The sequence below is a fragment of the Schistocerca piceifrons genome, chromosome 2 (assembly GCF_021461385.2).
Source record: "Schistocerca piceifrons isolate TAMUIC-IGC-003096 chromosome 2, iqSchPice1.1, whole genome shotgun sequence".
Taxonomy (NCBI): domain Eukaryota; kingdom Metazoa; phylum Arthropoda; class Insecta; order Orthoptera; family Acrididae; genus Schistocerca; species Schistocerca piceifrons.
The window spans coordinates 859,370,649-859,396,292 of NC_060139.1; the positions used below are offsets into that span (position 1 = coordinate 859,370,649).

The 25,644-nt window shown below is 40.0% G+C and overlaps 1 protein-coding gene across 1 annotated transcript in view; it reads right to left on the minus strand.

Moving 5' to 3' along the window:
- LOC124777816 (NFX1-type zinc finger-containing protein 1-like) overlaps window positions 1–25,644 on the minus strand; it is a 279,974-nt gene that overhangs the window by 169,007 nt on the left and 85,323 nt on the right. The window contains exons 4-5 of the mRNA XM_047253337.1: window positions 11,215–11,298; window positions 10,664–10,935 (exon numbers count right to left, since the gene is read on the minus strand). Coding sequence (XP_047109293.1) covers window positions 10,664–10,935; window positions 11,215–11,298 — 356 coding nt within the window. The remainder of the gene's footprint in view (window positions 1–10,663; window positions 10,936–11,214; window positions 11,299–25,644) is intronic.

Consider the following 25,644-nt stretch of genomic DNA (forward strand, 5'->3'; position numbering starts at 1 on the left):
AAAAAGGACAAACGTAGACGAAGTGCTGCAGCAAAACCGATTGAAAAAAGGGACTTTCTTGTTGTTGGCGACTCCATACTGAAAAATGTTACAGCTCCAGGCTGTGAAATCGATGTTCATTCCGGAATCCAATCGCATCAGATCAGCAGACACTTACAAAATATTCGAAATGAAGTGAAACTGAAAGTGGAAATGAAAAAAAAGGACAAATACGAAGGTGTTTTCATTCATGTCAGAACAAATTCCATCTGGAACAGCAATGAGGAAGAAAAAATCAGTGAAACACAGAATTTGATGTGCTCAGCAAAAAGTGTGTCTGCAAATTCAAAAATTGTCATTAGCGCAATTTTACACAGAAGGTCAGTAAGTGATACATACATAAATAAGATGAACAGTAGAATGAGGGAACAGTGCGACAAGCTGGGTGCAATTCTTGTACTCAAATACATTTGTAAGTGGTATGTGTCTGGGAAAGGATGGGCTACACTTGAGTAGGTTAGGTTCAATGACTTTCAGCAAAATGATTGTAGACATCCACAGAATCATTAAAAGCAAGGGAAACTGAAAACTTCCGAAAGGGGTGAGAAAACAAAAATGGTGATCCAAAATGGAAACTTGTAAGGGGTCCGTAGACCCTTACTATATGTTTTAAGACAGCACAGGTCGATAGGACAGACAATCGATAGTGTGCGTCAGGTGGTGAGAGCGAGAGCGAGTGCTGAGGCAGTAGAGTGGGACCCAGGCTGCGGGCCGGGCCGTGGGGCAGCCGGTGGCCGTAATGCAAGGCCGTACCGACAAAGGGGGTGGCCATTGTCGCGGTTTAACCCCTTTTGTGTTAGAAATATACGGGAAAGTGAACAAGTACAATTACTAGTGTGATTCAGTGATATTTCAGTGCCGATATTTGTATTTTCGTGTCTACCGCGCCGGCATTATTTGGATTGCAGTGTTGGATTGCAGTGTTGGATACAGTGATTAAAATTTGCGTGTGACGATAATGAATAACTAAAGAGGCCTGTGCTGAGATTAGCCGTTATTAATTTTGTACGACGAAGGCAGTGGCTGTCTCCTTACTTTGTGTTTTTGGTGGTAAATATAGGTTGTTAATTAATGAAGCTGTGTTGCTGTTCTTCTTGGCACCAGACATTCATTATTACAGCATTTGAGAAGGACAAAATGGAATGTAACAACTCCGTAGCAGTCCAATCCGATTGCCAGCCCCATTAGGTACACGGTCACATTAATTAATATCTGTTTTGGGCTGCTATCAGATCGCGATCGAGCGGGATAAGTCAGCAGATTAAACCGGAGTGTTACAAACTGTAAACGTAATGGAACAAGTGAGGCTCTACAAAGGATAGACAAACTCAAAGATTCTATCTTGATGCATCTAAATATAAGCGGTTTAGCAGAAAAATGTCCAAATCTAGGTTACTCTAAAATTGATGAACTGCAAGTTATACCTCCTGAACTAGCAAACATAAAGATAGTCTGCTTAAACGAACACTAGCTCACAAAAGAATGCCTAGACATACTAAATAAAATCAGTAATTTCAAAATTGTCAGCAGCTTTTGTAGAAAAAACTTTAAAGTGTAAGAAGATTTTAGTTATCTCAATGAAGAATGTATTTTTGAAAGCTGTTGTGTAGAGCTGTGTGATTTAAATATGTGATAATATCAATTTACAGAATTCCCTGGGAGTTCTGCTACTAAATTGTTCTTAGGAAAATTTCAATATCTCTTAGATAAACTTAAAAAAGAAAGCAAGAAAAAGATTGTGATTGCAGGAGACTTCAACATAAACACATTAACTGAAAGCAGTGACACTGAAAAATTTTGCGATTTAATCGAAAAATCTGGTTTCAAGTTAAACTTTACTATGTGCACTAGAGAAAACTTCCACTCAGCAACCTGCATAGATAATATTATTACAAATTATCGGTTTGATGATTCAAGGAAGTTTTGCCTAGATCTAGGGATATCTGATCACTCAGCTTTATTTATAGAGCTCCGAAAATCAGAGAAACTAAAATCTGAACCTTATATAAGAAGGAATTTTAGCAAAGAAAATTTAGAGTTGTTTTGTGATAAGTTAAGTGTTGTAAGCTGCCCTTTAGACCACTGTGATTCCAGCAACAAAAATTTTGATAAATTTCTAAATTGTTTTTTGGGTGTATTCAATGAAACATTTCCCCCAAAATCTTATCAAAAGAGAGTCAGGAACAAACAAAATTGGATTACACCAGGCATAAAAATGTCAAGTGCCAGAAAAAGACAGCTGCACAATGAGCTCAAAGTAAATAGAAACCTTAATTTTGTAACTTATGTTAAGCGCTATAAGACTATATTTAAGAAAGTGATATTGGCAGGGAAAAAATAAATAAATAAATGGCAAAAAGTATATTCATAAGCAAACAAATAAATAAATAAAACAAAGGCAGTTTGGTCTGTTGTGAAATCGGAGTTGAGAGTCAATGTTAAAAAGTCAAGACATTTCTCAAATTACGTTTCAGGGTGACATTGTAAATCATGTTCAAATGTCAAACTGCTTCAATGATTTCTTTGTCAATATAGCAAAATCTGACATAGAAATGACAGTCCATCAGGGCAATATAATTTTCAGGCACAGAGATGAGATATAAAATATTTGTTTTAAAAAATTCAGAAAAATCACTCAGAAAGATGTGGAATACACAATATTATCATTAAAAAACAAAAATTCAGCTGGATGGGATGGAATACCTTCCATGGTATTCAAGGCAGTAGGCCATATTATTTCATACCCACTGACTATTATTGTAAACCAGTTCTTTGAACATGGGCCTTTCCCCAAGATGTATACGCGGACAAGGAAAACAATTTCCCAGTTAAAAGTACACTTTCTCCCAGGTGAAAACACGCATTTTCCATGTTAAGTGACAGTATATTTTCCCTTATCAATCCTTTGAATGGTTATGGTTTTATACATGGGCGTAGAATTTCCCAGCACTTCAGAAAACGAAACTCAGGGAAAAAGACACGTTTTGAAAATATCTTTGATGTGCAGCAACATGTACGCTGTGTATTTCGTATTACAAAAGTATACATTGGAATTCCACCAAACACTGCATGTTTCTTTCCGAATCATTGAAATCGATATAGTGATAGTCAGCCAACAGCAACCTCACTGTTAAGTAGCACGAACACACAAACAGGGAAAGTTAATAGTTTAAATTAGTATACATAGTGTTGCTACAATAAAAGCAAAGCTTTCACATATAATATTGGTCTCTAAGGTTAATAAGCTGCAAAAGAAGCTAAGCTTCCGCATATAATGTTGATCTTTTCTGCGCGTGTTACACTTAAGATATATCACACAAATGTGCCAGTAAAATTTTTAATAATGCGATAAATGTCTGATCTTCAGGGTTAGAAATTCTTCTAAATGGCTCGTCATCGAAAATTTGATTTTTAAGTGAGTGTCAAACGCTCTGTCATTTAATAAATTCGTGGTACATTCTCGCACATAGTTCAACTTACGTAAAAGAATATTTACTTTGAAAGTAATGCTTTTCAAACCACCATTCGCAATATTTTCCCACGACTTGTTACACATAGGTTCGTTTCAGCAGTTGCCAGAGAGCACAGGTAACAGGCGACACCGCACTTGCGCAGTTATCATGACGTAGGAAGCCTGTATGTACATACGTGTAAAACATTAAAAGATCATACGTTATGTCATAAAAGAAACAAGACATCAGAGGATAGTCCAAGAGCATCAGAATTTCGTGAACCATGCTAAAATGTGCACATTTAAAGTGCATACCTAAGTGCACATTCGTATGTCCAGATTACCAATGAAGTAGACCCCAGCCTCATATTAAGCTTTTGGTCATGTGGAGACTACCCACTATAACTCTAGACTGCTCTGCGCACCAGCCCTGGATCTACGATATTTGCAGATTGGGTCAATACTAAAAAAAAATTAAATTTTCAAAAATATGTGCACCTTCTAGCGCACATCTTTCTGAAAAGTATGAAACATAAAACATATGTGTTCAAGGAAATGTAAGACATGTTATTTGGTATTAAGTGTGCCAAAGTGCAGTGCCACACGTCTTCATACAGCATTATTCTATCGCACGTTACTGTATTTCGCTCTGAAGAACTGAAAAATGTATATTTTGTAATGGATGCCATCAAACTATATTCAGGACAGTGGAAATTGAAATGTCTTGTGGTGCTTCTCCTGCTCCCAGTCGGCCGGTTTGACAACTTGCCCCTCTTTAAAAAAATCTCGCAATTAATAGCGGATGGGATTATTTGTAATCGGGAGAACAAGAACTCCTAGAAAATTTGCACTCTTTATTGCCTATTAGTTAATAACTTGCTGTTTTGTGTGATACAAAATTAAATATAGGATACGTAAAACCAATAAAAACCAGAAATAAGCAAGAAATTACACATTTCTTCAATCCTTAGCTCCTAGCATTTTTCCTCTCTCTCATCTTGCTACAGCTTTACATGGCGTGCTTTCCTTTCTGTGAAAGAATCTATTACCTCATCAAAGTTCGTTAAACGTTTTGCTACATGAAAAATCAAAATGCCGTTACCTAATAATGAAAAAGCTGTTAATACAAATAATACCCAAGACTGGTGTGGTTTCTCAATCTGATTACGTCTATTTTGTCACTGTCTGCTAGATAAAACAAAATAGGCCTTTCTAATATTGCAGCAATTTTGTAACACACACCAAATAAACGAGACTGTTGTGGCACAAATGGCCATTTTTACAACAAGACAGAATATAATTCACGAAGTACCAATATCAAATGCCTGTTATGTCTACTACAAGCAAAAAGATTTATGTTAGGAAATAGTTTCACATTTCATCCATATGCATCAGTTTCTCAAGCACGAGATCGAAAAGTAGTGTTACGAAATTTTTATATAATTTGGAATAGTCGTATTCTTTCATAATTTGTGTGATGTCCCAGTTTCTTCTCCTTCCTCGTTCTAACAATCAATCTTGTCATCACAAATTCTGTAGCTATTCCTGCCATTGTCAAAATTTGTTCGCCGATTAACTTCACTAACCCTGCCAGAATCACATGTTTAGTTATCTTGTGATTATTATCCAGTTAAGCGCTGTTACGTGTTCGTACAACACATTTTCCGCGTTACTTCCAAAATACAACTTCAGCGGCTGCTAGCCGGGGACTGTACAACGAGAAGATAATACGTGATCTTTCTCACCTGTTATTCCTGACCGTCGTTTATTTCCATTCTGGTAGTCTGAATCTATAGATTTCGCTAGTAATTATAACAACGCTGATCATTCGCAAACCTAATCAACCACATAATCAGACAGCAATTGGCATTCATCCGTTCGGCTTTACTTCACTCAGCTCGTATAGCCCCGTCCCCTTTTGTCTGCGGAAAGTTTATTTCTAGATGCAACGAGGATTCTCCTGACAGAGACATGATGCATTCAAAAATCAACTTGAAAAAATGTGTTCAAAAATGTTCGAAAACCAACAGGGAAGCGTTTCAAAATCATATGAATAATCGATAGACAAACATGCGCTGGATGCTAGGCGCTTTGTGAAACAAGTTCTTTTCCTCAAGAATATGAATTTGGTGCCCCCTTTTCCCGGTAGCATCTAGCTGCTTGCTTCGACTGCTTGCACAGCCAACAGCCATATTCCTGTAGCCAGAAACGGTTAGAATCTCCCACTCAAACGCGACTCAACTGCGCATGCACACGAGCCCGCTCGTAACTCTAAAATGAATCTAATGTAAACAGCTGTGACTTCATGCTCATTGGAGGCAATTTGTTGTTATGAAGCATTGTGTAGTCTTCCTAAAGACTTTGACACATTTTGCTGTTGGCAGAGGCTTGCATGAACACTTTGTGTCGTTGTTGTATATGGCGCAATTCCTTTGCAATTTAAGTTCCTTTCTGTGTTTTCTCTCATTTATGTTTTATTGTTGAAGTATTATTCTGCAGTAGAAGGATACAGTAATATCCTTTGTTAGAGTATCGGTTCTTACCAGTCAAAATTAAAAAAAAATTACCTGAAAACAAAAACAATGAAAAATTCCCAGAATTCTAAAGAATTCCCAGGTTTTTCCGGATGAAAAAATTTCTGGGTTTTTCCCGGATCTCCAGAGGCATATACACCCTGTTCCCAGATGTCCTAAAATATGCAGAGATTAGGCCATTATTTAAAAAGGAAAACTACAGGCCTCTTTCTCTCCTTCCTGTTTTTTCTAAAACATTTGAAAAAACTTGTGGCAAAACAACTAGAAAATTTCCTTACAGTAAATGACAGTATTTGTAAAAATCAGTTTGGTTTTCAAAGAGGAAGAAGCACCATAAATGACATCAGAGAAGTTACAGAAAAAATAAGCATATCACTAGACCAGGGTACAAAAGTCTCAGGAATATTCCATGATCTAACGAAAGCCTTTGACTCCGTGAACCACTCATTATTACTTCACAAACGAAAGAGCTATGGGATCTGAAGACACTGAATTACAGTGGTTCAACTCTAATCTGACAGAAAGGAAACCAAGAGTTATTTTAACATCAAATTCTGTTAACTACCTCTCCGAATGGAAAACAATTTCCCAAGGAGTTCCACATGGTTCAATACCGGGTTTTTACCTGTTCTTGTTGTACGTGAATGATTTACCATTAAATATTGATGCTCATTCAGTCTTGTTTGCAGATGACACCTCAGTCGATATAGAAAATGACACAATAGAAAAGATTCCAGATAGTATAGAAAATGTTATAGCGAAACTGGAATCCTGGTTCCTTAAAAATGAACTAAAGCTCAATATCACTAAGACCCAGATAAAGCAATTTGTCTCTAAATTGTCAACAATATGTCCTGTACAAATAGCCCATAATAATCAATTGACGACAGAAGTGAGCCATGTGAAATTCTTGGGCCTAAATCTTGATAAAAGTTTAAACTGGAAGACACATATAGACTTCCTGGCAAATAAATTAAATTCCTTAGCTTTTGCAATGTTTATTTTATCTGGTGCCACTCATATGGACACAAGAAAAACAGTCTACCACAGTTATTTTGAATCTGTTATTAAGTATGGGATAATTTTCTGCGAAAACTCTAGAAGCAGTACAAGGCTACTAATTCTTCAGAAGAAAATCATTAGAAACATGTGTGCTGCCCACAAAAATGAGTCATGTCACCCATTGTTCAAGAAATTAAAAATACTAACAATTACTTCATTGTACACTTTTGAAATTTTGATTTTTGTATATAATAATCAACATAATCTTGAAAAGTTCCGTTTTAAGCATAGCTATGGTACTCGACACAAGGAAAACTTCAAATTTCCTTTGCATCGCTTAAAGCTTTATGCTAAGACACCACTGTACATGGGGCTAATAATATATAAAAAAATTACAAGGAAGAAACATATTTAACAATGCACCTTAGTTCGCTGAAAAGTTTACTCCAAAATATTTCAATAGAAATATGTTACTACAGCATTGAAGAATTCATGGAAGACAGTCTGACACTTTGAACAATAAAAATCTGTAGCTAATATTGCAATGTTGTCTGTGTACAACAAAGGAAATTGGTAAACTGTTAATTTATAGTAAATATTGTAGTGTTGTATACACTGGCATTATTCTTAAAATAGTGTAAAAAGAATTTCTGTACATCATTATACATCATATTTTTGCTAAACTTAATGTATCTCCTGTACAACAGATCATATGATCTGTACAATGTATGTAATGAGACTAATAGATCAAATTTTACATTTACATTTTACAAGCTCAATTTTAGCTGACTGACCTCTGCAAAATGTGACTACACTGACACTGCAGCAAAATAGTTCATTGTGGTCACTGTATTTAGTGAACTAGGTAACCAGGTAGTGCAGCATTCATTACTGTCTGTCAAGTATTGAATAGAATGTAAACTCTGAACTTAATCATTCCTGAATGTACAAATACTCGAGAGTATGGAACATAAAACACTAAACATATGAAACACAAATATTCACAGTAAGGAATAAACCATAAACAGATTTAAAACTTATTAGAAAACAAAGGGCTCTTGACAGATGGTGCAGAAGCTGCTTAACAGCTGCGATTCACTTGTTATCACACATGTGATTCTATACTACTAAACATACAGGCATCATTGGTTGACAGTTGACTGCAGCGATGACACTCAACCATATAGCAGATGTTACATGAGCCCTTTGGTAGAAGTGGAAAGTCATCTCGGAATGTGGCAGGGAAATGCACGTGGCCGCTGGAACGGGTTTTGTGCATTTGTCGTTAGTCTGCATCATCCGTTTGTTGCCCCTGTGGTGGAGGTTGTAGTGCTGGTACTGGAGGATGGTGAAGTCTTGGTGCATGTGCGTGGTGGCTCTTTCGTGAAAATGTACACAGGCTTGACACAGTTAATTGTACCAGTTGTCTGCTTTCCACTTACCATGACGTTCAGTATCTGTGTGCATCTTTGTAGAACACAGCATGTGTCAGAGAACGGCAGCTGAGTGGTGGCATGACACTGTATGTTGTTTGGAGCATCATGTTCTAACATTTTGGAAGACCTGAAGTGGTGAAGTATGTGTGAAAACTTCAACTTCTTTAACAATACAGCTTACTTGAGATGATCAGCCGACTTTCCTAGCTGCCAACTTTCCTAGCTTGTTAGCCTGCTGCTGCAAACTCCCTTTCTCTTCTTCTACACAGTATATTGTTGGGAACAGGAATTTCTCAAGACTCTTCCCACTTACGTACACAGTTTCTTTTGCTTCACTTAACAACATATATTTAAACATCAAACTTTTACAAATCTCACCTCCACATGAATAAATACTGTTACATAAGTCTCCTCGCATATCCAAACATTAGAACCACAGATACATTTACAACAGAGTTGGCTTGCTAATCATGACTCTATTATACAGAGATCGTACACCTGTCTTGTCTCTAGCAAGTTAAAGTTAAAAAGTTACTAAAAATCTTTTTTCCACTCAATTGTTCTTTTGTCACTAACAATAGTCATAGTTAAAAAACAGCACAGAATATCACAGAAGTTCCTCGGTTCGGCCGTGCGCTTTCGTTATGACTTCCATGGCGCGACCGACAAGTACTTGTCGGTGCCATTCGACCGCCGTGTCTACCGTCTTCATACGACAAACTTCAAACCTACAAACACAGACAGGTGAAGCGCAATAGATAGGCTTCCTTTCTCCCACTCACATCTAAAATATCGTGTGTTCGAGACGGTGGAAGGCCGAAAGATTCTAGAATTTTCACGGAAATTCTCGAAACACTACAAGGTGTGAGCAGCTTTCTAAGTCACGAGGCATGTAAGTGGTCAGTGTACCCTGTCTGGAGGCTGTGGAAGGTCATATTAAAGCAATGTGGTCCATTCCAGTTGACCTTGTGTTGCTGACTGGAGTGAGCTGTCCTCAACAAAGCCTCTGGGAAGACGCAATGGTTCACTATAAACAAGTTCTGCAGCTGAGGAGTCCAAGTCGTTCTTACATGTTGTTCATATTTCCAGGACTATCAGAAGGGCAGAAGTCCAGGACGTACCATAGTACATTAGCATCACTTTCAGGGAACACTGCAATCTTTCAATCATTCCATCACTGGCAGGTTGGTAGCTGGTAGTCTTGTGATGTCCATACCTGCATAAATTTGCCAGCTGGGAAAATAAATTGGATGCAAATTGCCAGCTGCAATCAGTGGTTCTGTGTAGTGGGCAGCCAAACCAGTTAGCCAACCTAATGTGAATGTAGAGGCTAAAGTATCCACGGTGACATTGATCACTCGTGTTGCCTCTGGACAGCATGTAAAATGACTGATCATTGATCACTGTCCATTTGATGGAGGAATTGGTCCTACCATGTCAAGGTGCAAATGTGCAAAAAACTGTGCAACTCAAAAAATGTAAGCAATTAGTATTTTTTCAACTCAAATATCAATGAGTGACAACTAAAATCAGTCAACTCATGCTTGTACCTGGGTGTTAACGATTTGTCAGGATATAAAATGAATGTTTTTCAGTCTCAGTGATAGATAAAGCAGGCAACAGACTTCAGTTCATTTGTAGGCTAATGGAAAAATGCAGTGAACTTACAAAAGATATTGCTTAGAAAACACTCACGTGAGTGCATAGGCCCCTTACCAAATAGTTCTAACAGTATATATGCAACATATACCCAAAGGACTGTTGTCACTAAAACGCATAAAAAACCTGAACCAGCAAACATAACTTATGCTGCAATATCATACTTTCAAAGTTTCTGAAACCAGTATCAAGTGTGGAAACTAGGAATATACTACAGCCCCTTCATACTGCTCCAGAGGGACTGTGAAGACAATATTAGACTAATTACAGCAGATTTAAGCATTCATTAATTCCACATCTCATATAAAAGTTTTACGAGAAAACATCCTAATATGTGGTAGGAGAGGAAGTACTTTCTGCCATGCCGTCCATAGTAGTTTGCTGTACAAGTAGATGTAAATTTCATGTAAAGAACAAAGAAAATCTTCCGTCTTCCTTCATATATATTTCATGTGTAATTTTTAGTTTCCGTTTTCTACTTTAATAATCAGATTTAATGCCAGAATAGAATTAGTGTAATGCATCGAAGCTGTACCACATACCTCTTCTTCATGAAATCCATGGTTGATGAAAAACAAGTTCTTTGTGACACCTTTCACCTTCTCATACTGGTAAACAGATGGTGCACTCTTTAATGTTGGATAAATTGTGGGAGTGATGAGATTTGCTATTTCTGGCCTCATCCTATGCTGAACTTCCAAACAGTCATATTGCATTCCATTCTGGAGCATACGTTCAAATAAAGAAATATCAAAATTATATTTTTTTGCTAGCTCAAAAACTGCAGTTGATGGCCGCAGCTGTTTGTGATCACCTGAAAAATAATAGTTTTGTTCATATGCACCGAAGTTTGCCAATGTAGTAAACAATTAGATACAAATGTTATTTTTAATAAGCTGTGCATCAAATCTAAAGAATTTAGTAGTAAGGCAGACTAAACTCTCATTACTGATATAATTCAATGAAATCCACACTGAATAATCATATGCTATGTTACTTAAAACAAAAAGACATTCTGCTAAAATGTCTCTATCTGAACCAATAGAAATATCAAAGCATTCAGCAGTTTCTATTTCTTCCTCATCATGCTTACCTATGAGAATGAGATGTTCACAAGCTTTTGTTAAAGAAACAACAACATGTGACTCTAGTACTTCAGCTGCTTCTTCAACTATTACTGCAAAGAAATGAGAGGAAAATTTCAATAAACAATTTATTAAGTTGCTCTTTATCAGCAATTTTTAATATATATTTCTTATTATGCCGTGAGATAACTATTACAATAACTGGCAGTTTTCATAACTATACAACACCGAAACACACCTAATTATGTATTGTGCACCCAAATTAGCTAATCATTCCAGTAAAGCTTCAAGAAAAGAAGGCATGTTACATTATGTGATCAAATTACTAAATATCACACTGACACAGTGTAAGTAAAATGTCAGCATTAGATCTACTGTTTATCTGTGGTGCATTGCTCCCAGTAAATCATCAGTGTTGAAATATTTACATTGTATTAACTCAATCATTTTTATTACAGAGATGCTGAGTTGCCGATAGGCACAACAAAAAGACTCTTGAGACTGCAGTTGCGTGTGCAAGTTGCATTTTCATGAACATGTGTATGTGTGAGTGTGAGTGTGTGTGTCAGCAAATTAACGCATACTGATGTGGTATTCACTGGTGTGCCATGCCATTATGACCTTTAGAATTGGTTGTGCGTAAATGATGAAATAAAATCTGCTAATTATGGATTTGCAAGAATACACAAGCACTTCAAAAATGAATGCCGACATCGGTAGAAGATTACACTAACATCATGGGCTGCACCACATGGTCTTGGTAATATATATACACAAAACATCCAATCTGTATGGAAGAAATTCCTAGAATTTAAAATTTATTGCTTGTCCGACCTTCCCACTGTACATATTATATGCCTTGCTGAACACTGGATAAAAGCTGATGAGCTCTCATTTTTTTAATTTTCCGAAATATGTCATGGGCACTAGCTAATGCAGATTCACTAAAAGAGGTGGTGGATGTCTAATACTTCTAAGAGGTGGTGTTCAGACCAGTGAAATCATAAAATGTATCATCTAAATGAAGAAGAACACTTTAAACATTGTGTACTTAGACTGAAAGAACAGCAAACAATCATTATTTGCAGTTGCAGATAACCAGATGAGACATGGGTCACTTTCTACAAAATCTGGAATCTGCAATCCATTATTACCTTGCGAAAAGGAAAAAAAAAATTATTGTGAGTTCTGATATTAAAGTAAATCTAGCAGTGGGTTCACATGAAGCCAGTGACTTAGGAAATGCGCAAGCAAGATTCTCAAGGGAAAATATTGTAAAAGAAACTACTACAAGTACTCCCACTTCCTCTTCATCCATTGACAATCACTGTAAACCCTTACTCTACCCTAGTAATAAAACTTGAGAACTTGTCAAATGGTTTCTCTCACCACCAATGCCTCCCATTCGATGTAAGCCTCCCATATCAAGTAAATTCCGTGTCCACCTCACCTAAAATAATTCACGGGAGGTGCATTAATGATCCTGATAGTTTGCAATTATTTAAAAATTTGTTAATACAACAATCTTTGGGAAATGTTCACCTGGAAGAAGACACTGATAAAAAGGTTAAGAATTTTGCTGACCCTGAGTCACTGTTATAATATAGTCTTCCCTCTTAAGAAACATGTAATTAGGACCCAGGAAACCTGGACACAAAGGGTGGATAACACAAGGGATACTCATCTCCTGTGAAAGTAAATAAAGACTGTACATGCAAAGTAAAAGTAACACAGATCCTAATTTTGTTAATTATTTCAAAAAATACAAATAAGGTCTTCAAGAAAGTGAGATCCAAGGCAAAAAAGCTCTCAGTCAACCAGTACATTAAAAATACAAACAACATGAGTACAGCTGTGTGGAAAGTTGTCAATGGTACTACAGCAACAAAGCCTAAACAACCACTGCCTGACTTTCTAAATGAGAATGGGAAAAAACTACCAGATGCTAAAGAAATATGTGAATTGTTTAATGCACATTTCACAAATAACGTAAGCAATCTTCCCTCAGGTATTACAAAACCACAAAAAACTTTTGAAATAGTGCTAAAAAAATCAGACAGGTCACTCTTCTTAAAACCAACATCAGCTGCAGAGGACATAAAAATTATCAGAGAAACAAACAAACTCATACTCTTGTGGTACTAATGCTTTGTCTGACCACTTAATAAAAAATATTGCCACAGAATCTGCTGGACCCCTTTCTGATGTAATAAACAGTTTATAAAACAATGGCTGCTTTCGGGACTCATCAAAATCTTAAAAGCCATTCCACTTTTCAAAAAGGATCACCCACATGATGTAAATAATTATGGGGCAATAACCCTCCTAGCCACAGAACCAAAGGTAATGAAATGAAAATGTCAGGTGCAGTCGTGTGTTAGATATCACTCACTAGGGGTAAGATAGATACTGCCACGAGACGTCGGCCTCGTATTGGAGGCAATCTATTGTTATGAAGCATTGCACAGACTTCCTAATGCATTTGACACATTTTGCTGTTGGCAAACACTTGTATGAGCACTGTGTTTTCTTGTTGTATGCAGTGCATTTCCTTTGCAACTTCACTTTTATTTTCTTTTTTCTCTCTAATTCATGTTTTATTGCTCCAATATTATTCTGCAGTAGCGGGATACAGTAATATCCTTTATTAAAGTATTGTTTATTACCAGACAAAATTACAAAAATGTAAATGAAAACTAAAACAAAACAAAAAGAAAAATCCTGGAATTCTAAAAAATCCCCGGGCTTTTCCCAGTTTTCTCCTAGATCTCCTGGTTGTCCCGGGTCATACACACCCTGCCTCAGTTGTATTTAACAGTAGCTGTTTGTTTTCCATTGCTAGTTTAATAATTACTTGATTGAACTAAACTCCCCCTCGATAGATCAGGCATGCACTACACTCAGGTAGCACAGCGTGTTTGGCATCCAATGGTGCCTCCTCCTCAAAAAGAACATTTCCCTCCCTTCAGGTAGTTCCATTTGAGTTCCAAAAGCACATCCATAACACTTGCATATTGTTCGAAACTACTAGTGACAAATCTAGCAGCCCAGCTCTGAATTGCTTCAATATCTTTCTTTAGTCCAACCTGGTGCAGATCCCAAACACTTTAACAGTTTTCAAGAGTAGGTTGCACCAGCATCCTATATGCAGTGTCCTTTGCAGATAAACTTCCTTCTCATAATATTATTACATTCAATCCTGGATTTCCCATTGTTTGAATTTTGTTCCATTTCAACGATTTCAGCTGTTTCCATTGACACTCATTATTATTTCAGTTATCTTTTCAGTGGTATGAGAATTAAATTTGGGCAATTTGGCAACATTTGAAAACAGAGTTAAGCATTTCAGCTTTTGCTTTGCTACCCTTAGTTTCATTTCCTGTCTCGTTTGCTAGGACTGGACATGAACTCTGATGCCACTAATAGCCCTTACATATGACCAGAATTTCTTTGGGTTTTGTGAAATATTGTTTGACAATATTCTGCTGTGGTAGTCATTGAAGACTTCAAACATTGCTCTCTTGATAACCAAATGTGTTTCATTCAGCCTCTCTCTATCTACGACTCTCTCTCATGTTATATTAAACTACTGTGCTATCCTTTCTTAAGGTAGTAGGTGCACATGTGTTAGAGAGTTTCAAGAGTAATCTCACAGCATATTAATAAAAAATTTATTTAGTATTTTGTCTAGGAGTTAAAAAAGTGTTATGTTTCTGAAATGAGATTTGTGTCCTATCAGTTAAATCTGAGAATTTTTTCGATGTTGCGTCTACAGTATTTACACCGCTATGATGGAAAACTGCTTGAATAGTTATGAATTCATTTCACATTTTGAATAATAATATATATCTTACTTCCATAATGAAATTTTCACTCTGCAGTAGAGTGAATGCTAAACAGATTAAAACTGTGTGCTGGACTGAGATCAGAACTCAGGACTTTTCGTTTTTGTGGGCAAATGCTGCTCTACCAACTGAGCTGCCAAAACACAACACACGGCCTTTCGTCATAGCTTTACTCTGCAAGGTAGGAGGTGAGGTACTAGTGAAAGTAAAGCTGTGAGGACAGATCACAAGTTGTGATTTGGTAGCTCAGTTGGTAGAGCACCTGCCTGTGAAAGGCAAAGGTCCTGAGTTTGGGTTGGTCAGACCACAGTTTTACTCTACCAGGAAGTTTTATATTTTGCTGTATTTGAGGACAAGACCAGAGGAATTTCCTTTCCATCTCTCCCATAGGAGTATTCAGCCACTAACCAAATTTATGCAATATTCTTGTCCATCCCCACTCCACGGCTACTCCCAACCGCTTTCCTCATGGCCCATATCCTCGCAATCACCCAAATTGCAACATCTGTCCCATACATCCTCCCATCACCATCACCTACGCTTGTCCGGTCACAACTATCTTTTCTTCTGCCAAAGGCAAGGCTACCTGCAAAGGCAGTCATGTGATCTACAAACAAAGCTGCATCTGCCGTGTTGTTTACTACATGGGCATGACAACTAACAAACCATCTGTCTGCACGAATGGCCACCGGGTAACTGTGGCCAAGAGACAGCTGGACCACCCAATCACTGAAAATGCTGCCCAACACAATGTGCTTCACTTCAATAACTGCGTCACAGCCTGCACCATCTGGATCTTTCCTATCAACACCAGCTTTTCTGAACTGTGCAGGTGGGAATTCTCCCCACAATACATCCTGAGTCCCCATAACTACTCTGGCTCAACCTCCCTTGCAGAGTCCTTCACCTACCTATCCTCTTCCTTGCTCCCATTCCAGCACTACACAACATCCTATTCTACCCAAAGCATCCAGTAATCATTTTTCCCTTCTCTACATTTCTTTCTGCGCACTCCCCCCCCCTCCTGACTCCATCTAGCAATCCTACACCATCCCCACCACATCCCAGTATTCTCCTGCAAGCAGCACCACACCTTCCCCACACGTACCCTGCTATCCTTCCCCCACCCCACCCCAGTCTCATTCTTACTCTTACCACCCACAGACTGCTTTTCCCATCAGGCGCAGTTGCAGTCTGGCTACAACAGGCAGAGACATTGGTTGTGTGTGTGTGTGTGTGTGTGTGTGTGTGTGTGTGTGTGTGTGTGTGTTCTACTTCAGAAGTCCTTTTGGCTGAAAGCTTAAGTGTACAGCAGTCTTTTCTCTGTGCCTGTCTGCCCTCTGTATGGTGAGTAGCAATGTATTCTTTTCATATCATTGTTATTACATGCTGAGCTTTTCACTGAAGACAACTGTTGTGTTGTTTTTGCGGGAATTTGTGGCTGGAAAGATAAGAAGTGAGATTTGTTGTTTTGCTACTGTCACATTTAAGATTTGTAGTCAGAATTTGAAAATAGTTATTGAAAAAATTGGAAGAATTCGTAAGAATTTTATTATGAGTAGAGGACATAAAGCTTAAATTTAAAACCTTAATAACAATTTTAATAGTTTTATTACTGTGGATAATGCTTAGTGAGAGGAGATTATTTTTCAGACCACGTCATTTTTTAAACCAGAATTGATACGTACAATGTCATACATGAGTAATTTTATGGGTAAATTGGATTAATGTTAGATATACAAGATCTGTTCACAAAATTCCGTAACATTTGCAAATTTCATGCCAATGGTGTGTTGGAGCAAAATGCAGTTGGCATTGCTGCACACACCCGTATTTAATGTATAACTGCTGGAAGTTTCATAGTTGTATGTCTGTTAGTTATTGCCAAGTGGGGTTGTGTCGCACAATTTGCAAATTCTGAGATGGTAGGGTTAGAGGAGCAACGTGTCTGCATTAAATTTTGTATGAAACTCAAAAAAATCTTTACAGACACACATCAAATGATGCACAAAGCCTACGGTGATGAGTGTTTACGCCATACTCGGTGTTATATGATTTACACTGTTCAAAAATGGCCAGATGGAAGTTAAAGATGACCATCATTGAGGATGCCCTTTGACATCTATCAAGGACGTTCATGTCAGGAATGTTAATGAAATTGTTCGTGACAATGAAAGACTCACTGTCTGAAAGATTGTAGAAGAATGGAACATTTCGGCTGGATCATGTCATGAAATTCCAACACAACATCTTCAAATACATTGTGTTGCTACCAATTTTGTCCCATGGCTCACAAGTCAAAACCAGAAAGACCTTCACCTCACAATCTGTGAAGAACTTTTAGATCAGACAAATGGAATGAGATGTTCATTAAGAGAATCACAACTGGTGGCGAGATGTGAGTCTATGGTTCTGATGTTGAGACCAAGGATCAATTTTTGCTGTGAGCTGGGAAAGGTGCTCCAAGACCAAAAATGTCAGGTCAGGTCAAATGTCAAAGCTATGCTGATAGTTTTCTTTTAACTTTGAAGGATTAGTTCACATCACGAATTTGTCCCACAGGGGCAAACTGTTAATCAATGGTACCATCAGGCAATGTTGCAATGCCTGTGAGAAAATATGAGAAGGAAACAGCCTGGTATGTGGCAAGACGATTCAAGGCTCTCACGATAACGCACCTGCACATTTATCTCGGCTGATGCGTGACTATTGCACAAAAAACAAAATCACTGTGCTGCCTCATCCTCCATACTCTCCATACCTAACCCCTATGGACTTTTTATTTCCAAAATTGGAAACTTCTTTGAAATAACAAAGATTTGCAATGATAAACGAGATAAAAGAAAATTCGCAGATGGTGGTTCGTGCGATCCAGCCAGAGGAGTACCAAGACTGCTTCCGGAAGTGGAGACGGCTTTGGGAGTGGTGTATCAATTGCGGAGGAGAGTATATTGAAGGGGACCATGCACAACAAGTAAAACTTAAGCATGGCGAAATTTTATGGTCAAAGTTCCAGAATTTTTTGAACATACCTCATATGTTATGGAAGAGGTTCACAAGCGTTGAACATAGGACACGTGATTATAATTTGAAAATAAATGCACTCTGGTCAGAATATTTTTCCAATGTGGTGATGCTAATCAAATAATTATGTTATAATACATTAGTCGCCTATGAATAGGCACGCACTCACCCCCTCCACAGAAGTGCACGCCACACTACCGTTAAGAGACTTGTGACTTTCGTGCTACCTTTCCCCACTCATGCTAACGGCTATGCCTCATCGCGGCCTACTCGTCCGAAGACTCGGCGCCTGGACGTTAACCGATCTCATGAGCAGTTCTCAGGTTCTTCCGTCACTGATGGAACGACACACAAGATAGTTACAACTGCCAGCCCTGCTATTAGATATAAGCTCTGACGCCTCAACCCTAACAAGTTGCGTGCGACCCGGCAGCAGATTAATGAACTTTTGGCGGCAGGTGTTCTGCAACCTTCAAACAGCAACTGGTCTTCACCAATCCACCTCGTCCCCAAATACGTCGGAACTTTTCAAATGTGTGGCAATTAAAGACGCCTAAACGCTCGTACCGTCATGGGCAATTACCCAGTGCCGAACATCAATGCTTCCCTCTTATGTTATCAGGCACCACAATTGTCAGTGTTATTGACTGTAAATGCGCCTACCACCAGTTTCCCTTGACGCCGAAAGACATTCCTAAGATGGCTATTATCACGCCACTTGGTTTATTCCAACACCACTTCATGCCGTTCGGCCTAAAGAATGCTGCGCAAATGTGGCAACATTTCATTGACTCTTATCTTGCTTTGCTTATCTGGACGACATTCTTGTTTTCAGCAGTTCAGTGGAGGAACATGAAAATCATCTGTCTACAGTCCTCCAGACTTTGAACTCCAACGGTGTCAAGGTCAACAAAGACAAGTTTCAGTTGTGCCAGGCGTCAGTCTCCTTCCTAGGTTACACCGTCTCCGCTGACAGAATACAGCATCCCAAATCTCGTGTGCAGGCTATCACGTCTCTGCCGCCCCTGACTACTTACAAAGAGCTATGACGTTTCCTCAGCACCATCAATTACTATCGTCGCCATCTGCCTTCCGCCGCCTCTGTTCAGGCACCCCTGACGGATGCGCTACCAGCCAAACAAACTTCCAGTATCAAACCCGTCTCTTGGACTGCTCCGATGCTAGAGGCCTTCAAGGCTCTGAAGACTTCTTTAGCTCACACTGTGACACTCGCTCACCCCGACCCCTTGGCCGAGTTATTCATCACTACAGACACCAGCGACATCGCGGTGGGGGCAGTGCTGCAACAACGCAAGGGCGACACGGTTTCTCCCCTTCACTTCTTCTCCAAGAAACTGTCTACGGCTCAGAGAAAATATTCTGCATTTGATAGAGAGCTCCTTGATGTTTACGAGGCAATCAAACATTTCCACCCCACTGTTGAGGGACATTCGTTTTTCGTCCTCAGCAATCACAAACCACTGGCACAAGCACACTACAACCCACCTGAAGACCCACCTCCTCAATGTTACCACCACTTTGACCTGGTTTCTCAATTCAAAATGACTGTCCGTTACATCAAGGGTGCAGATAACATCATTGCAGATTTCTTCTCATGGATAGTGCTGTTTCCCACATCGTTTATCTTTCTGATCTGGCCTCCCTCCAAGCTTCTGACGAAGATCCTCAGGCTCTCCTACGAGACCCACAAACATCACTTGTTTTCACAAAACAAGTTTCAACGAGGTGTGGTGTGATTCTTCAACCGGTACCCTACGCCCTTTGCTGCCACCCAGGCTTCGCCGACATGTTTTTGATGCCCTGCATAACCTAGCCCACCCAGGTGTTCGAGCCACCACACGTCTCGTGTCAGAACGTTTTGTTCGGAAGAATATCAAACGGGTTTGTCAAACCTGGGCACACAGCTGCATCACTTGCCTCCCCGCCTCTGGGCAAGTTCGACATTCCCGCTGGACGATTCTGACCAGGCTTCTTCCTCCTAGGAGGAGGGCCATAGATATATCTTATCAACTATCAACCGTTTGTCTTGCTGGGTCAAGGCTATCTCTCTCCCTAACATTATGGCCGGGATGGTAGCCAAGGCTTTCATTGGCTCGTGGATCGCTCGTTTTGGGTGCCTGACCACTGTCACCACCGATTAGGGTCAACAGTTCGAATCCTCCCTTTTCACCATCCTCTGTATTAAAAAAATACACACCACCGCCTATCACCCACAAACCAATGGGTTGGTGGAGAGATGGCACCGCACCCTCAAAACGGCCCTTGAGTGCCATCACTGTGTCTGGTCGGAAGCTCTCCTGGGGGAAGTTATTCTTCCCCAGGTTAGCGAGGATCTTCCCTCCTCGCCAGACTTCATTAGTCAGATGCACACGTATTTTCAACAAATGTGTTTGCACCCACCCATCAGTCACTCACTCTCCAACTGCTCCCACGTCATGCTGCGGTTAGGCAACCTCTTCAACCTCCTTATTTTAGCCCCTAGAAGGTACTCCGGCAGGGGGACACGACTTTCGATATCACGATTAAAGACCGCACACAGACAGTTTCTCTGCATCGCCTGAAACTGGCTTTCATCGACCCTGATGGTCTCACACCGCCGCAGTCGGACTCTGTAGATGATCCATCCTTGATCAAGATCGAAGACGGGCTCCCATCAACCTCACCGCACACCTCTTCCGCCGAAGACTGTTCGCCACCGTTCACTGGTTTCCCGACCTCGCCCCATTTCACCCTGCGCAGGTTTCACTCCCTCACCTCCAACGTTGGAAACACACACATCTACTATCAGTTTGTCCTGCAGCATGCCGCCGCACCGAGAGAATGACATTTCTATATTGATAATCGATGACCGAGCGCTCATTCTTTTGACAGATACCGAGGTCCCGCCATCGGACGGTCGCTTACACGCCAACACTGCACACAACCACACACTCCCACGCGAGTGTGACCGAGCATCTCTACGTGTTTTCATTTCTACGGGCAGCTCGATCCACTTAAGGGCCACACACGCCTCCACCACGCCGTCAACTGCCCCACCCGCTTAGTCCCGGGCTGGCCGCCGTCTCATCCAGCCACGGTGGCTGACTGACTACGAAGTGGACCTGCCTCTCGCCGCTCCGCATGCACAACCCACCTCATTTGAGATGGAAGTACCTGTGGCGCGCCTGCCTACCCGCACGATTTTCACCGACGTCAACGCCTGCACGCCCTCACCTGTAGTACTCTGCACTGCAGAGGGGGAGGGAGGGGGGGGGGGGGAGGGTCTGTGTGGTGTCAATAGTTCGTATCGACCACGAAACTTAATATCTGTGAAATCTCAGTGCTCTGTGTCGATCCTCCAACTTAGCTTTACTTTAGCCAGTTCTTTGTTACACTTCATTCTGTACGGATGCAGTGTCAAGTGTAAATATATACGAGCTACGACATATGTGGGAATTAAGTTTTCTGTATCCCGATTACTGATCCTGTTCCCATAGTTCCATTCCTATATCACAGTCAATCAATATAAGTATCTGTTTTCTGCTACACAGCTAAGATTGCATTCGTGTTAAGATATGTTCTTTCACGTTTTGTTTGTCAAGTAGAATCTTGTGGTCCACACAATAAAAGGTTTTGGCTACGATGCACAATATCCAAAAGTGAAAGCATTCTTTCTTTGTAAGGGAATCCAGCTAAACGGAGGCAGTTAACAAGCTCTCTCTGGATAATGAATCAATAATGTGATTAAGATCATTTTCTCAGCAACTTATGAAACTAAGGAGGGTGAAACAAGTTTATTAGAGGTGGCTTGGTAATTATCAGTTTTAAAGGTGGGTATTACTACTGTGTATTCAAGCCTGCCAGGAAATATGCTCAGAGTCACTGAATGATTACAAATATAGCTTAAAAGTTTCCTATCAAGTTAGCACATTTTAATACTGACTGTAGCATGGCACACAGAAACACACAATAGAAAATAATTAACACTAGGTTTCAAGCTCTTGCTCTTTTTCAAATAGGAGTAAACACATTCCCATACAAACACATCAACAACCTAACACACAAGCCCGTTGTAGCAACAAGATTAATTATTGAACATCGGTGACTGAAAGCAGTTTCCTGACTTGATGGAGATGTGGAGGAGGTCAGGAAGGAACAGGTGGTCAGGAAGGAACACAAAAGGCAAAGTGGGGGTAGCAGAGTAGTGTGAGGCAAGACTTTCGACGGATGACTTAGGAGCTGCACAAAAAGACAAAAGGAGTTGAGACCATGTACGGGATAGAAAAGGGGGGGAGAGGGGTGAAGAAAGTGCACCCACATAAAAGGCAAGGGATAGGAAGGGTGGTGGAAGAAGGCAATATATAACTTGGATGGGGAAGGAAGAACTGGTGTGGACAGAAAAAGAGGGAAAAGGTAAGCTGAGGCAATGGGAAACAAGTTAGAGGAGGTGTAGGCACTGGACAGCAATATGAGGTGATGGGTGGACTTATGGGCAGGTCTTGCACCAGCGCACACGACAAGGAAATTACTCATTGGGCACAGCATTGGGAGCAGGATTGGAATAGGGAAGGACAAGGATATTCTGTAGGTTGGGTGGGTGGGTGACAGAACATTACTTTGGATGATTGGGGTAGGATTCCTTCATCTCAGGGCACGACAAGAGGTAGTCACAGATCCAGTGAAGGATGTGGTTGAGCATTTCAAGGCCAGATTGATTAGAGGAGTGTTGGTCAGTGCCTGGTTAATGGGGTTACTGGTGTCAGAGGAGGAGATGGCGCAGATGATTTGCTTATGGAGGAGCTAGATAGGATATGGTCTGCCAATAACGGTTCTGGGAAGGGTATCAGTATATTTTGACAAATGCTGCTTTTCAGGGCAGATGCAGTGTCCAAGGGTGTCGAGGCTGTATAGAAAAGACTTTTTGGCATGAAATGGGTAGCCGCTGCCAAAGTGGAGGTACTGTTGGTGGTTCGTGCACTTGATATAAACAGGCACATTTATGAAGCCTCCTGAAAGGCAGAGATTGACTTCTAAAAAGATGGTCCATTGTGTTGAGAAGGACCAGATGAAGTGTATTAGGGAGTAGACGTTAAGCTTACGGAGGAAAGAGCAAAGATTGACACTGCCATTAGTCCAAGTCATGAAGAAGTCATCAATGAATCAGGCCCAGACGAGGGGTTTTTGATGTTGAGTGGATTACTGCAAATGGTCCATAAATAAGTTGGCATAGGATGGTGCCATACAAATACTCATGGCAGTACGACCCATTTGTTTACGTATTTGGCTTTCAAAAGTGAAAGAATTGGTCAGGACATTGTTGGCTTGGAGGATATGGAGAGAGGTGGGACTTTTGTATAAGGACGACAATGGGAAAGTGTTCCAAGGCCACAGGGCCATGGGCATGGTGGAGGTTGGTATATAAGGACATCATATCCACAGTGTTTCTGGTGGTAATGGGGCAGGAGGTGCGCAAATGCGGTGAAGGACATTAGTGGTGTGTTCAATATAGAATGGAAGGTTACGGACAATGGTTTGGAGGTGTTGGTCAACAAAGGCAGAGGTTTGTTCTGTAGGAGCATTGAACCCAGCTACAACGGGACGGCCATTGGGAAAACAGTGGGGTTTGTTCAAAATGGCTCTGAGCACTATGGGATTTAACTTCTGAGGTCATCAGTCGCATAGAACTTAGAACTACTTAAACCTAACTAACATAAGGACATCACACATATCCATGCCTGAGGCAGGATCCGAACCTGCGACCGTAGCAGTCACGCGGTTCCAGACTGTAGCGCCTAGTACCGCTCGGCCACCCTGGCCGGCTGTGGGGTTTGGTGAGTAAGTGAAAGGTAGGAATGGAGGGGGCTGTTGGTGTGAAGAGGGAGATGGATTCAGGTGTCATGCTTTGGGATGGACCTAAGGCCCTTGAGGAGCTAAAGGTGGGCATATTGAACTTCTGGATGGGATCATGGTTGTAAATTTAGGATGCAGTGCTGTCAGAAATTTGGAGGCAACCCTCAGCATGAAGATGCTACAGTCCAAGACCAATGTGGTGGAGTCTTTGTCTCCAGGAAGGGTGGTAAGATCTGTATAGGTTTTCAGATTATGTACCACTGTGTGTTCCATGGGAGGGATGTTGATATCACCGGGGAGAGATTTAGGAATGGAAAATGAGGTCACGTTAGATATGAAGAACTCCTGAAAGATAACCAGGGGTTGACTGCGTGGAAAGGAAGGACGGTCTTGTTTGTAGGGAGGCTGAAACTGTTTTAAACAAGTTTTGATGCAGGATTTTGGTTTGCTGTTTGTGGAAACCATGATGAAGAAATGTTTCCACTGCAGATAATGTGTAGAGGATAGGTCCTTTACAAGTCCATCATGGTTGAATTTAGGTTTATGGCTGAACATGAGTCCTTTAGAGAGTACCATGAATCTGCAGTGGTCAGAGTGTTGGCCGCGTTTCACAACAGTGTTACAAGATGGTTGTTTAGAAGCATGTGTTTCATGGAAAGTGGAGGAAGGTTTTCGGAATATGGATGGTAGAGTAAGTTAGCTAGGCGTGTTTGGGTAGCTATGAGGGCTTGTCAGGGCGGTGGAAGTAGTGGAGGGGGGAGGAGCCTCTTTCTTGGCTATAGTTAATTCTATGCAGACATAAGAAAGGAGTAGCTGGGACAGCTTACTCAGGTGGTAGTGGGAATAATGCTCCAGCTGTTGAAGGGCAAGAGTTTCTATTGCGGTGGGAATCAAGAAAATTGTGGTCATTGAGTAAAAGGCTTTTGAGAAAGGAGTAAAGGCTGTGTAGTATAGTTTGAGCTTGGATCATATGATTAGATTAGATTAATACTAGTTCCATGGATCATGAATACGATATTTCGTAATGATGTGGAACGAGTCAAATTTTCCAATACATGACATAATTAGGTTAATTTAACAACATACTTAAGTTAATATAACAAATTTATTTTTTGTGTTTTTTGTTTTTCTTTATTTTTTATTTTTATTTTTTTTAATATTTTTGTTTTTTTTTTTCTTTTTTTCTTAATTTATATCTAAAAATTCCTCTATGGAGTAGAAGGAGTTGTCATTCAGAAATTCTTTTAATTTCTTCTTAAATACTTGTTGGTTATCTGTCAGACTTTTGATACTATTTGGTAAGTGACCAAATACTTTAGTGCCAGTATAATTCACCCCTTTCTGTGCCAAAGTTAGATTTAATCTTGAATAGTGAAGGTCGTCCTTTCTCCTAGTACTGTAGTTATGCACACTGCTATTACTTTTGAATTGGGTTTGGTTGTTAATAACAAATTTCATAAGAGAGTATATATACTGAGAAGCTACTGTGAATATCCCTAGATCCTTAAATAAATGTCTGCAGGATGATCTTGGGTGGACTCCAGCTATTATTCTGATTACACGCTTTTGTGCAATAAATACTTTATTCCTCAGTGATGAATTACCCCAAAATATGATGCCATATGAAAGCAATGAGTGAAAATAGGCGTAGTAAGCTAATTTACTAAGATGTTTATCACCAAAATTTGCAATGACCCTTATTGCGTAAGTAGCTGAACT